Source organism: Loxodonta africana, chromosome 2, assembly GCF_030014295.1.
Source record: "Loxodonta africana isolate mLoxAfr1 chromosome 2, mLoxAfr1.hap2, whole genome shotgun sequence".
NCBI lineage: Eukaryota > Metazoa > Chordata > Mammalia > Proboscidea > Elephantidae > Loxodonta > Loxodonta africana.
Genome location: NC_087343.1, coordinates 40,925,638 through 40,939,742, shown reverse-complemented (window position 1 = coordinate 40,939,742; position 14,105 = coordinate 40,925,638). Strand labels below are relative to the sequence as shown.

The 14,105-nt window shown below is 41.0% G+C and overlaps 2 protein-coding genes across 2 annotated transcripts in view; one reads left to right on the top strand and one right to left on the bottom strand.

Annotated features, from left to right (window-relative positions):
* CAPSL (calcyphosine like) overlaps window positions 1-14,105 on the top strand; it is a 137,115-nt gene that overhangs the window by 116,754 nt on the left and 6,256 nt on the right. The window lies entirely within an intron of this gene.
* Window positions 11,568-14,105, bottom strand: part of SPEF2 (sperm flagellar 2) — a 219,544-nt gene continuing 217,006 nt past the window's right edge. Inside the window, 1 exon segment of the mRNA XM_023545418.2 lies at window positions 11,568-12,611. Within this exon segment, the coding sequence (XP_023401186.2) occupies window positions 12,522-12,611 (90 nt within the window). The 3' untranslated portion in view covers window positions 11,568-12,521.

Genomic DNA, 14,105 nt, shown 5'->3' with positions numbered 1-14,105 from the left:
TAAGCACTCGGGCGCTAATTGAAAGGTCAGTGGTTCAAACCCGTCAGCTGCTCCTTGGGAGAAAGATGTGGCTGCCAGCTTCCATAAAGATTACAGCCTTGGAAACCCTATGGGGGCAGTTCAACTTCATCCTATAGGGTTGGTTTGAGTTGGAATCGACTCGACAGCAATGGGTTTGTTTTTCTATTTTTGGTTTACAGATGAGCATTAAAGAAGTTACTTCATATAAAGTGCTTAGAATAGTGGCTGGCCCATGCCAAATACCCAGTGAGTATTTATTACTACCTGCTTGCTACCTTCTTCCTCCCTCAGGAAAATGCGGTATTTGGAAATGTGGCTATCAAACTGAAGGAAGTTGCCCTAGGGAAGAAACAACAGCATATTTTTACAAGTGGCGCCTTGACATTTTAAAGAAACTTCCCAAGCAATGGTGCTGGCAAATGGGTGAGCCTTACGAAGAGATCAAATCAGCTTCCGTGGAGTCGATTCAGACTCATGGCGACCCCGTGTATGTCAGAGTAGAACTCTGCTCCACAGGGTTTTCAGTGGCTGATTTTTCAGAAGTAGATCACCAGGCCTTTCTTACGAGGTGCATCTCGGTGGACTCAAACCTCCAACCTTTTGGTTAGTGGCTGAGTGCATTAATTATTTGCATCACCCAGGGAAGCAGAAGCCTTAGGAAAGGTAGCTGAATTTAGGGAGAAACCCTAAAGGCTCTGATGGCATCAGAAATCCAAGCACTGTCTTCTTACTGAAGCTACTGCTCCTGTAGAGCACGGTGGCGAAGTCTTTCCTTATTTTACAGGGCCTTTAAAGTGAAATGGGCTCAGGCCCTGAAACTGGTGGGAAGAGAAGAGCAAGCCCTCAGTCTTCGGAGTGCATGGTGGAGTCTGCCGTAGTGTGAGGAGGATGTTGTGGTTCCAGCCTGGTTTGTGGGGGCACAGCAAGGTGAGGCTGTTTCAGAGACAGGGCTCAGTATCGCTGTCTCCCTGCGGTTAGCGTGAAGTGAGCAAAGACACAACAGCATTTGCTTGGAGCTCAAGTGCTCACGGCTTTGCTTTGAGCCTCACACGGCCCTTTGGGCCTTTGAACTGCACCCACAAGACTCCCGTGGCATCTCTATCCAGATTTGTTTTGAAACAAGCTTGAAAACAATTTCACCCTGTCCTGTGCTCAGAACCTGAGTGTGAATGTGTGTAGATTTGTTTGTGGCTAGCTCAGTAGAATCTTCAGTAATGCCGCTGGTTACAGAGGATGTCTTGCTCAGTCTCACGTCTTTGTCAGAGAACGTGACAAAAAAAAAAAAAAAAAAAAAAAAACTATTGGAAAGAGCTATTCCTACAGGCAAAATGAATTTGTCTTTAAGTCAAGTATGCTGGTAAAATATGAGAGGAGAGGGAATATGTTGCAAAGGGTGTTGGAGGCAGAATTAGGTCAAACTTTGTTTAGGTAAGAAATGGATAGGGAGTAGGCGAGGGGTCTAGAGAGAGCCGAGATAGTGGGGGCTGCTGGGCTGACTTGAGCAAGGTTAGAGTAGGCCTCAGATCCTAGAAAGAGCTGAATTTAATAGGCTTCTTGGTTCCATTAGCTTCCACGAATCAATCAGCCTCAAACAGATGCACCCTGATCTTGCCCAGCTCTCTTCTGCAGAGCTGCAGGGGGCCATTTGGAAAGGAAGAAAGTGACCCTCCTCCCACCTACGCACACACACACATGCACGCACGCACGCATGCTCATCATCATCATCATTGTCGTCATCACCCTGGAAGGGTTAAAGCAGTTCTCTCCACAGATCTAGCATGAGGGAGCATTGGTGGTTCAATTCCAGCCTCCCATGGGGGAGACCCGAGTTTGATTTCCAGTGAATGCACTTCATGTGCAGCTACCAGCTGCCTGTCAGTGAAGGCTTGAAGGTTTCTGTGATGCTGAATAGGTTTCAGGGGAGCTTCCAGACTAAGACTAGGAAGAAAGGCCTGGTGATCTACTTCCAAAAATCAGCCCATGAATACCTTATGGATCACAATGGTCTCATTCCCAACCGATGGTGCAGGACTGGGCAGCATTTCCTTTCCTTGCACATGGGTTCACTAGGAGTTGGGGCCCGACTCAATGGTAGCTGACAACTGCTCTGAAAAGTTACTGTCCACCTCCTAGAATTTCTGTTACTGGGAGACAGCCCTCTTTATTCATTAATTTATTCTATATTTATTGAGTGTCTAATGAGTGCTAGAATCTGTTGGGTGTTGAGTGTGAGAGAAAAATGAGTAAACATAGAAAGATAAATTACAGTCAAATTCTAACACGCTAAGGAATCTGGAATTGGTGAGAGACTGGAGAGAAGGCTTTTAAGCAAACATGTGATGTGCTTTAAGCAGAGTTTTAGGAATATCATTCTGAGAGTAGTATAGAGGCTAGACTGGTACAGAAAATGGAGGATTGGAGAGAAATTGAGAAAGTAAAGAGTCAGCTGAGAGCTATTTCAAGAGTCTAGAAGAGAGGTTTTGAGGCCTTTTGAAATAATATAGTGACTGCGGGACCTGCAAGGAAAGGACAGATGTGAGAGTCATATAGAAGAAATAATCAGTAAGACAGACCCCTAGTGGCATAGTGGTTAAGAGCTCAGCTGCTAACCAAAAGGTCAGCAGTTTTAATCCACCAGGCACTTCTTGGAAACTCTACAGGGCAGTTCTACTTTGTCCTACGGGGTCACTATGAGTTAGTCGATTCGATGGCAATGGGGTTTTTTTTTTTTTTTTTTTTTTAAATAAGAGTTGGGTGTGATGGGAGAGAGAGAGCAAGGAGGGAAGGATGACTCTAAAATTTTGAGTGTGAGAGAGCAGGAGAACCATGGGTGTTGGCATTGTAACAGAGTGGGAAGTCAGAAGGAAGGGCTCTTCCCAGAGAATCTCAGGGATGGAAGGAGCTGTGAAGTCATCCAGCCGAATCCTCCATCCAGAGTCTGTTTCTTCTTTGTTCACATGATAACCTTTCCTTTGAGGACCCCAGGCTGGCCTGGGAAGGGTAACAGCTAAGTAGTTGGGATATGGTGTTGGGCTCCATGAGAAGGGGTTCTAGTGCAAGGAAAAATGGAGTGCTCCAGCAGTGGGGTGTAGTCAGAATGTTCTAGAGAAAGGGGAGATCCAAATATGATGAAGACTAAGCTCAATGGGCCTGTTGTGGAGATGAAGTTGGGGTAACAGGGCTGAGACATGGATTCAGTAGAGATAGAATTCCATCCAGAGCAGGATAAAATGGTAAGTATTGGTTTCCTTCCATCGCCACCAACTTCCCTGCCACAAGGTACCTGGGCTCTGTCTGAATTCTTCTGGCAACAGCAAGCTCACAGCTGAAATCTGTCATGCTGTGGTGTTCACCACTAGTGTCGGTCCATTCTTGGGGACCACAGAAAAGACACTTCTTCTGGAGAGCCTTTCAAATGGTTGAAGATGGGTGTCCTAAGTCTGAAGCTTCTCTTCTCAAGGCCAAGCACTTGACACCTGTGCTTACTGTCACCTAGACTGAGTCCTTAGACTGCTTTTAATGTGCCAAAGTTTGGAGTTTCTTCACTTCTGAATATATTCGGCACCTCTGCATACATAAAGGTGCACATGTTAACATGTGTGCCCATCAACTGCACACAACATTGCAGTTGCGGTCTGACCACCACAGATCAGAAGAAAATCAGCATTTCCCTTGGTTGAGCTATTATACTACCACTAATGCATCTGGTGGCCCAGTGGTTAAGAGCTCGGCTGCTAATCAAAAGGCCAGATGTTCTAATCCACCAGCTGCTCCTTGGAAGCCCTATGGGGAAGTTCTACTCTGTCCTGTAGGGCCGCTATGAGTCAGAATCAGCTCAACGGCACTGGGTTAAAGCATCTAAGGAAACTGAATTCCTTAGGGCCACAATCATAATTAGATTCAATTTACTTTAAGCAAAATGTTTTGTTTTTATTTTTAAACACACTGTTAAGCCATACTTCCCCTCTCCTGTGCTTGTAAACCCAAAAAAACCCAAACCCAGTGCCATCAAGTCGATTCCGACTCATAGCGACCCTATAGGACAGAGTAGAACTGCCCCATAGAGTTTCCAAGGAGCACCTGGTGGATTCGAACTATTGACCCTTTGGTTAGCAGCCGTAGCGCTTAACCACTACCCCACCAGGCTTTCCCCTGTGCTTGTACACTTGGTTATTTGTACCAAGTTTAGTGACCTGGGTAAGAGGATGGCTTTTGGGGTTAGTATTGGGTTCCTAGTCTGTGTCTTTTATTTACCAGTTGTGTGAAGTTATATAACCTCTCTAAATCTCATTTAAATCACACAAAAATGGCAATCTTATAGGACCTACTTCATAGAATTGTGAGAACTAAATGAGACAAAGCATGTAAAACTCAGCACAGTGCCTGGATCATAGTAAAAAAACCAAACAAACACATTGCCTTGAGTCAAGTCTGAGTCATAGCAACCCTATAGGATGGAGTAGACCTGACCGCATAGGGTTTCCAGGGCTGTAAATCTTTGTGGAAGCAGATTGCCACATCTTTCTCCTGCAAAATGGCTGGAGGGTTTGAATCACCGACCTTTTGGTTAGCAGCTGAACAGTTAACCACTGTGCTACCAGGGCTCCTCAATAAATATTAGCCATTATTATCTATTGTTACCTATTATTAGTCTCTTAACCTTGTTGGGTGGGACTCATTCTTCGAGGCATTATTGGGCCCTCTTTCTCTTATTAAACATAACTCAAATATCTCTCAACATTGTGTCTAACATAATTATACTTAGCATGGATTCTGTACCTCTCTTTGAATTTCTTTTTTGATATGCTGTATCGTTGTGGTTAATAAGAGAGACATGGTCAGTAAGAGAGACAGCTAATAGTCTGCTGAGGAAGACAGATAATGAATAACTCATGTGATGAGCCCTTTGGGTTTGCTGAAGTCACTCCACCAGTTAAAAATTCACTTGTCTTTGCATCTAGCCCATATTTGTTTATCTTGTCCCCAAGGATATCACGAACAACCCTGCAGAATGCCTTACTGATATCCAAATGCACTGTATCTGGCAAGGGATTAGGGGTGGAGTGGCAAAAACTCAGGCGTGGAGATATAAAGCTAAGCAGCCCAGAAGGACTTTCAAGCCAGCAAGAAAATATGTATAAACTTCTAGATCTCATCTGAGTCTGCAGTGAAGAAGGAGTTCATTTGCATAGAGATGAGGTAAGAGAAAAGTTAACAGAGTTCATTGCCATGGAAGCCAAGGGAGGAGGGAATTTCAAAGATGAGAGAGTGATTAATAGTATGAATTATGGAGAGAATTCACCACTTCATTTGTTTATTGAGGAGCTGATTGGGACCTTTATGAGATCGATTTCAGTGGAGTATTAAAAAGGCCAACTATTTTAAGGGGTTAGAAAATGATTGGCTGCAAAAAGAGAAAAAAACAGAGAAAAATCGATGAAAATAAAAAATGAATTCATTGAAAATGTGAAGAAAATTGATAAATTTCTAGCCAGACTGACCGAGAAAGAGAAAAGATATAAATTTCCAATGCCAGAAATGAAAAACGGGTCATTACTGCAGATTGTGCTGATATTAAAAGCATAATAAGGGAATGTTATAAACAACTTTTTTGTCAGTAAATTCAAAAACTTAGATGTAATGGACAAATTCCTTAACAGACACCAAAACTTACTCAAGAAAAGATAATCTTAATAACCCTGTATCTACTAAGGAAATTGAATTAATAATTAAAAATCTCCCAACAAAAATCCAGGCCATATGGCTTATCTTAGTTATCTAGTGCCTCTATAACAGAAATACTATAAGTGGACAACTTGAACATACAGAAGTATATTCTTTCACAATCTAGTAGGCTAGAAGTCTGAATTCAGGGTGCCAGCTCCAGGGGAAGGCTTTCTCTCTCTGTTGGTTCTGGGAGAAGGTCCTTGTCATCAATCTTCCCCAGTCAAGGAGCTTCTCAGCACAGGAACCCCGGGTCCAAGGAACAGGCTATTCTCCTGGTTCTGGTTTCTTGGTGGTGTAAGTTTCCTTTATCACCTGCTCACGTCTCTCTTTTATATCTCAAAAGAGATTGGGTCAAGACACAATCTAATTTTGTAGAATGAGCCCTGCAAACTAACATAACTGCCACTAATCCCATCTCATCAATATCATAGAAATAGGATTTACAACACATAGGAAAATAATATCAGATGACAAAATGGTGGATACTCACACAATACTGAGAATCTTGGCCTAGCCAAAATGATACACATATTTTTGGGGAATACAATTTAAGCCTGACATGGCTTCATTGTGCATCCTACGAAATATTTGAGGAAGAAATAATACTAATTCTACACAAACTCTTTCATAAAATGAAAGAGGGAATACATGCTAACTCGTTTATGTGGCCAGCATTAACCTGATATAAAAACAAGATATACTACAAGAAAATAAATCTTGAAAACAAAGCTACAGACTGACACCTCTCCTCAATATGGATAAAAAATCCTCAGCAAAATATTACCAACTCAAATCCAATGATACGCAAAAAGTATAATACATCCCTGGAATGCAATTCTGATTCATCACTTAAAAACCAACCAAAATAATTACCCATATCAATTTACTAAAGAAAAATCATATAATCAATTTTCTGGATGGAGAAAACCTGTGACAAAATTGAATATCCATTTAAGATAAAAGTGGCAAGTGATAATGTAGTAGTTGAGTGGTGGGTGAGTGTAAACTACCCTTTTAAAAAGTCTGGCAGTAAAAAGAAAAAGAGAAAGACAGAATAGCTACTCCAGGAGTAAGAACAGTGGAGCCAAGGGAAGGATTTTTCCCCCATTACATGAGTCTTGAGCATGTTTGTAGGCTGATGTAGCCAGAAGAGAGAGATTGAAAAAATACAGGAAATAATGATGGACAAGGTTCTCAGAGGTTGGGGAGGGAACAGGGCCTATAGCACAGTAGAGGCAGATGGTAGACTTCAAAATGTTCAATATTTCTGGGACTGAAGGGCTGGAGGAGAGAATAAAGGTAGATGCAGAGGTTACTTGAGAAAGTGAAGAGGGTCCACTGTGGGACGAAAGAGAAAGGTGACCTCCATTGCAGAGAATTTCCCAGAAATTGATCCAAAATACCAATCTTTATTCTAAAGGAAGAAATGGCTCTTTGAAATAAGTGGACCAGGAGTCAGGTGTGAAGGAGAACTGTTCAAGGGAAGAAATGGAAGAGAAAGAAAAATCCGTGGGTAAAAAAATGAACTCCACCAGCTTCACACCTTTTATTCATCCTCAAATGGACAAGAACAAATGGAAGAGATAGAGGAGACATTTCTGCATGTACCACACATTTGTGGACATTGGATTTTTCTTTCTCATCTTTTCTCGAGGTAATACTTTTATTGAGACATCATTACTACTATATTTATTTTACTAGAAAATAGCATCAGCTTCCGTGTATTTTCATAGAAATACTGTAGTAGTATTTTGGCAGTTTTAAAACGAGCCTTGAGTGTTTTCAAATTTTTTCAATCTGACATGAACTAAAAATGCAGTAACTGTTGACCAGGACCACTGCCTGTAGAGTGGTTGGTCCAGCTGTTCATGACCCTGTGAATACAGACCTCTTCAGGGCTGACTTCAAAACTAGTATTTGGGTTGAATATACAGAGTTCTGTAATGCATGGCCTTCTTGGGGGAGATTTAAAATCTGATTAACTCTTTTAAATTGGGAAACTCTCTGAATTTCCCAAATTGATTTGAGTAAATATATATTGAATGTTATTACAAAAATCCCAAACAGTCCGGGACATAAATGTTTAGCTACTGACATGCCAAGTTGGGAATAAGTGGTCCTGGGAGGAATGTTGTGGAAGAAGTTCCCATGAAGTAGGGAGTCAGACTAGATGGCCTCCAAAGTTCTTTCCAGTCCTAAAATTATAGCACTTTGTGGCTTTCCAAGGTTGCCCAAAGCAATGCTAGGGCCAGATCTAATGCTTTTGCCATGATCTCATCAAAGTTTTTTAACTGGGACCTAAATTTGGTTTAAGGATTTAACTGACAGTTAAAAGACAACTAACTGACGCCATATTCAAAGCAGTGCTAACACATTTAATGGCCCGCCTTTTTTAAAGGAATATGCTATTTATGCCTGTCTTCCCACAGCACCCCCACCCCTAGGCACCCAAGTGGTCTCCCAAGGTCTGCAACCAATTGACCTTGTGACACACATGAATAGCCTTTGTTAGCATAAATCTAATGGCCTAGAATAAAAAGGTGAACCAGACTGATCAAAGTCCCTCTCTTGGAGTCCTAAATAGGAAGCAAAAAATTGTTTTATATCCAAGAGCAGAAAATACCTGAAATGCATAGCGAGTCCGATGTAAGCACCAGCCACTACCACTTGCTTTCAGGATGCCGAGGACTACTACTTTGTACCTAAAGCAGAGCTTGCATGGGATTCTCCCAGAGAAAGGAGGGTCATCCTAGCCGAAACTCATTTCCCTGAGGTCCTTTCAAGCCTGCTAATTCTAGTGAATGCCCAACTGTCTTCAGATGTTTAGGGAGATTCTACAAGTTTCCTACTTAACAACCTTGTGCAAGAATATTTTTTTACAGCAAGGGATACTGTTTGCTCTATTTTTAACTTTTTCTCATATTGCTGTGTAATGTTGTCTTCTCTAGTTCAATCCTAATGAAATGGGGATTAGCTTACTGCCTGTGTCTTTATCATGATATTTTAATTATTTTTTGAATTTTATTTTAGGCTATTTTTCTGTTTCCTTCTCTAGAATACCTAGAATTATCCTGTTTACCCATTTATGAAATCAGCTAAGGTGGAATTGTGAAAACTCTGACAGGGTTTCTTCCATCTCCCAGGCACCCTCCTGGGTCACCATTCTCCATTATCTTGGAGACACAGATTCTGAGATTGAAATCTCAGGTGAACCTTGGCCCACAAGAAGGAAAATTAGGAAATCTTTCACTATCTAGAAATAGAATGTGATTTCTATTAACTATAAAAATTGTCTTTCGATTGATCATTATTTTAGTGATCAATCTAAATGTGATACTTTCACATATTTTGCACAAATATATCAACACAAGTGAAGGCTGGCTGTGCTGTTAGTCACACTGGTACTGATTTCCTGGAGACCTTGATTACTTGTAGTTATTTTACCCCATGGCCTCTGAAGATATGGGCACCAGAGCAGATGCAGTCCCATAGTAAGAACTACTCTCAAATTATTTTAGGGAACTTAACTATTTACTTAGGAAGCCCTGGCAGCGCACTAGTTGAGTAGTTGGCTACTAACTGAAAGGTTGGCAGTTCTAACCCACCAGCCACTCCATGGGAGAAAAATGTGGCAATCAGCTTCCATAAAGATTACAACCTCGGAAACCCTATGGGGCAGTTCTACTCTGTCCTGTAGGGTTGCTATGAGTCAGAATCAACTCAACGGCAATGGATAACTAACTCTGAGAGGTTAGTGAAAATTGTCACCAAGGAGAAGGACAATTTCAAGCTGACACACATATAGGAGCGTGGGGGTGAGCAACAGACCACTAAAAACCTTATCAAATAGAAGGTGTGAGTTATGCTAATAAAAGGTGCTTTCTTCTATGTAATGGCCTTTCACTTATTCAGCAAAGATTTAATAACAGACTACCATATACCGGGAAGATCAAAGACCACAGCCTTCAGTATGGATGACACCTCAACATAAAGAAAACAAAAATCCTCACACCTGGACCAATGAGCAACATCATGATGAATGGAGAAAACATTGAAGTTGTCAAGGATTTCATTTGACTTGGATCCACAATCAACAGCCATGGGAGCAGCAGTCAAGAAATCAAAAGACGCATTGCATTGGGCGAATCTGCTGCAACGGACCTCTTCAAAGTGTTGAAGAACAAAGATGTCACCCTGAAGACGAAGGTGCGCCTGACCCAAGGCATGGTATTTTCAATCGCATCATATGCATGTGAAAGCTGGACAATGAATAAGGAAGACTGAAGAAGAGTTGACACCTTTGAATTGTGGTGTTGGTGAAGAATATTGAATATACCATGGACTGCCAAAAGAATGAACAAATCTGTCTTGAAAGAAGTACAGCCAGAATGCTCCTTGGAAGCAAGGATGGTGAGACTGCGTCTTACATACTTTGGTCATGTTGTCAGGAGGGATGAGTCCCTGGAGAAGGACATCATGCTTGTCAGAGTACAGGGTCAGCAGAAAAGAGGAAGCCCCTCAATGAGGTGGATTGACACAGTGGCTGCAACAATGAGCTCAAGTATAACAACGATTGTAAGCATGGCTCAGGACCGGGCAGTGTTTCGTTCTGTTGTGCATAGTGTTGCTATGAGTTGGAACTGACTTGACGGCACCTGACGATGACAACAACAACCATATACCAGACATTATTTTAGGTTCTGGGGCACAGCAGTAAGCAAAATACACAAAATCCCTGAGTTCGTGGCACTTACAATCTAGTGGAGTGACAGTCAAGAAACTAATAAAAAAGTTGTCAGATGTTGATAAGTACAATGGAGACAAATAATCGTGGAGGTGGAGGTGTTGTGGGTTGTTCCTATTATGTATTAGGTGGTAAGGTTACAGTTGAACTGGAATCTGAAAAAAGTCAGAGGACAAGCTATGCAGATATGTGAGAGAAAAACAGTCCAAGCAAAGAGAACAGCAAGGGCAAAGGCCCTGAGGCAGGAATGTGCCTGGAGTGTTTGAGGATTAGCAGGATGGATTTGTGGCTTAAGCAGAGTGGGCAGGGGGGAGACTAGAAGGAGATGAGATCAGAGAGATAGCAGGGGGCTAGGTCAAGATGAGGACTTGGGCGGGACTTCACGAGACAGGATGCCAGTAGAGGGTTGAAGCAGAAGGAAGGCATGACTTGCAGTAGGTTCCCTCTGTCTGCTGTTGTGAGAACAGCCTGCAGGGGGAGCAAGAGCAGGAACAGGGCAACCTGGTAGCTGGCTATTGCAATAATCCAGGCAAGAGATGTTAGTGGCTTGGGCTGGGCTTCTTATGGCAGAGGGGTGAGGAAGACTGCATTCTGAGTGCATCTTGAAGGTACAGCCTGAATATTTTGCTGATGAATTGGAGGTAGGGTATGAGAGAAAGAATGAGTATGAGAGAGGCCAGCCAAGGATGACTTAAAGGTGTTTGGCCTGAATAATAGGAAGGATGGAGTTGCCTGAAATGGGGAAGGCTCTGGGAGGAGCAGGTATGAAGGAGAAGAATTCAGAAATTCAACATTGGACATATTGAGTTGGAGGAATCCCTGGGTGTGCAAATGGTTAACATGCTGTTAACCAACCAAAAGAGTGGCTGTTCAAGTCCACCCAAAGGTACCTCAGAAGGAAGGACTGGAGACCCACTTCCAAAAAATCAGCCATTAAAAACTCTGTGGAGCACAATTCTACTGTTACACACATGGGGTTGCCATGAGTTGGAGTTGATGCAACAGTTTTTTTTTTTTTTTTTTTTTTAAATTTTATTAGCCATCCATGTGGAAATGGAAGCAGTCTGTAAGAGAAACAATCTCAGAGTTTGGGGAGGGTGAGAAATAGAAATTTCAGCATTATCAGCATCTATAATACCTCGAAAGCCACGGGAATGGGTGAGATGATACAGGATTGACTTTGGATAGGGAAGGGCTGAGGCCTGGGCCCTCCAACAATTAGTGGTCGAGGAGAAGCGGAGGATCCAGAAAGAAACCCTCCAAAGGAGCAGAGGAGACCCAGAGAGGAGGGTCACAGAAGCCAAGTCACTGAGAACACATTATTGTTGACTTTTTTTTTTTTGGTTAACACATTCTTGAGATAAGTATCATTGAGTCACTGCTTTATACTAGTAAAAAGACACAATTATACAAGTGCATCTATCTGTAAAGGAAACATTCTATTAAGAAAACATTATGAATAGATGATAGGATTGTGACTGTTTTGGTATTTTAATAATGCATTCTCCTCTGCTGCTGGGATAAGCCTTGGAATTTTAGCACATGGACCAAGAACTATGAAATTTATATAACAGTACTGCCTTGAGATAGAGTCTTGGGGGAATTTTCACCTATAACTACCTAATGTGGATACTTCTCCCAGGGAATGTTCTCGATTTATATGTATGTTTATTTTTACATATATTGTTCTGGTACCTTCTATTTTCAGAGCCACTTCAAAATCTATTCTTTCTTACTTTGGATTTTTGCTCTCTGTCTGAGTTAATGAAGGTTCCCTTTTTCAGTGGCCCTCATAATCTGGGAAAGGTCATATCTACACTGACTATCCTGATGATAGTAACATATACAACAAACACCATGTTCACGTATGACGTTTGGAAGATCCATTGCCAAGACACAAGCACTTTATAAAAGCAAGGCACTGACACGGACATCATATTTTGTTAAAAGGACAAAGGAGGAAGTTGGAGAATATTTAAAAGTCAGGTACTCTGAAGACAAAGTGGGACACAAGTGCCTTCTTTTGGCTTCATTTCTTTTCCTCTGTGAGTCTTGAAGGTGATCTCTCTCCATCACTTCCTTGTACATGTTCACTCCTTTGGAGAACTATTTTAATATCCTAAGAGAAAAACATTCAAAGTAGAAGTTACAAACATTAATAAATAATTTAGGATTAATTATCAAATTTTCACTTAATACGTGGCAGTAATTAAAGTTTTTTTTTTTCCTTTGGGAGAACAGTTCCCCATTTCACTTTAATCCTGGGCTGTAACTTTTAGATGTGCTGTTGGAAAGATATGGAAGATCTTAGAGCCTCAGTTCCGTCTAATAATGGAGTTCTCTTCATATTAAATAACATTTGTAAAAGCAATAAACAGAGTCAGATATGTAATGAACAAGCCAAAAGATTAGTTATTTTCTTAGTAATGAATAAAAAACAGTGTTTGCCTTCTATTAAGGAAAATTCTAATGCTCAATTAATAATTTCCATAGATTTGTAGAATTTTAGAATAGCAGATTTCTGGGATTGCTTATTTTCTCCATTTTTTTTTTTTAAATATTAGGGGTAGACCAGTCTGCTTTTTATCTGCCTCAAATGTCCACTTATCTTACATCTTATATCACAGTTTCCAAACAAATTTAAAAAATTATTACAATGTAGAAGGGGTGCAAACTCAGGTGCAAAATATGAAATTACATTTGTGTAGCTTTTAGTTCTTTTATTTCACAAATTTAGGGAAGTGCTTTAGGAACATAAGATTTCTTTCTTCCAAGCTGAGGTCCAAAGGTTTCAGTTTGACTGTGGTCATTTTACTCATGTAAGTCCGTCATCTGAGCTGACTCCTGCCAAGTGACGTCACACATTGCGTTTATCAGTCACTGTCAGGAATCATGGTGAATCATTTTCCCAAGAGATCTTGCTCTTTGAAAACACTGATGTTCTGCAGCCAAAGGTCAACTTTGAGTGAATCATGGAAAAAAGAAAAGCTGGTCACCACTGACCTTTCTATTCATTCCCACTGCTATCCTTAACACCATGTCTTCTCTGAATACTGTATCTATAATAACTAATGCTGGGCGTTGAAAGTTAAGTTGGTGATTAGAAACGAGTTGACCTGTGTTTATTTGATGCTCCGTAGTATAGGAAAAATTATAAACTCCAGATATGTTTGAACCAGCCTTGGCTCAATTTATAGCTGGAATCAGGGACCATGATTTTCAGTGGCAGTTAAGGGGGAACCTTGAGAGAGTCAGAAAACAACCACCATATTTTGTTATAAAGATAAGAAGATTGGAGAATTTTTTTTTTTTTAAGTCAGATACTTTAAAGACAAAGTGGGATCCAATCCCTTCAAGTCACACTTATAATAAGTATTTTCCTCATGCCATTGGGTCCTGACTCCTTTGTTTATAAGAAATTCTCCTGTGACATTGTTTTTAACACTAAAAGGTTTACTGCTTTCTCCTTATTCTTAAGGAGGATATATGCTTGATTTATAGGTTTGCTAGAAGAAATGGACATTCACATATTTATTATAAGAAACTATGTTTGTTAGATTGCTACAGAAAATTGTTCGCTTACATTTCTGAATATATTTGTCATAGAAAATTG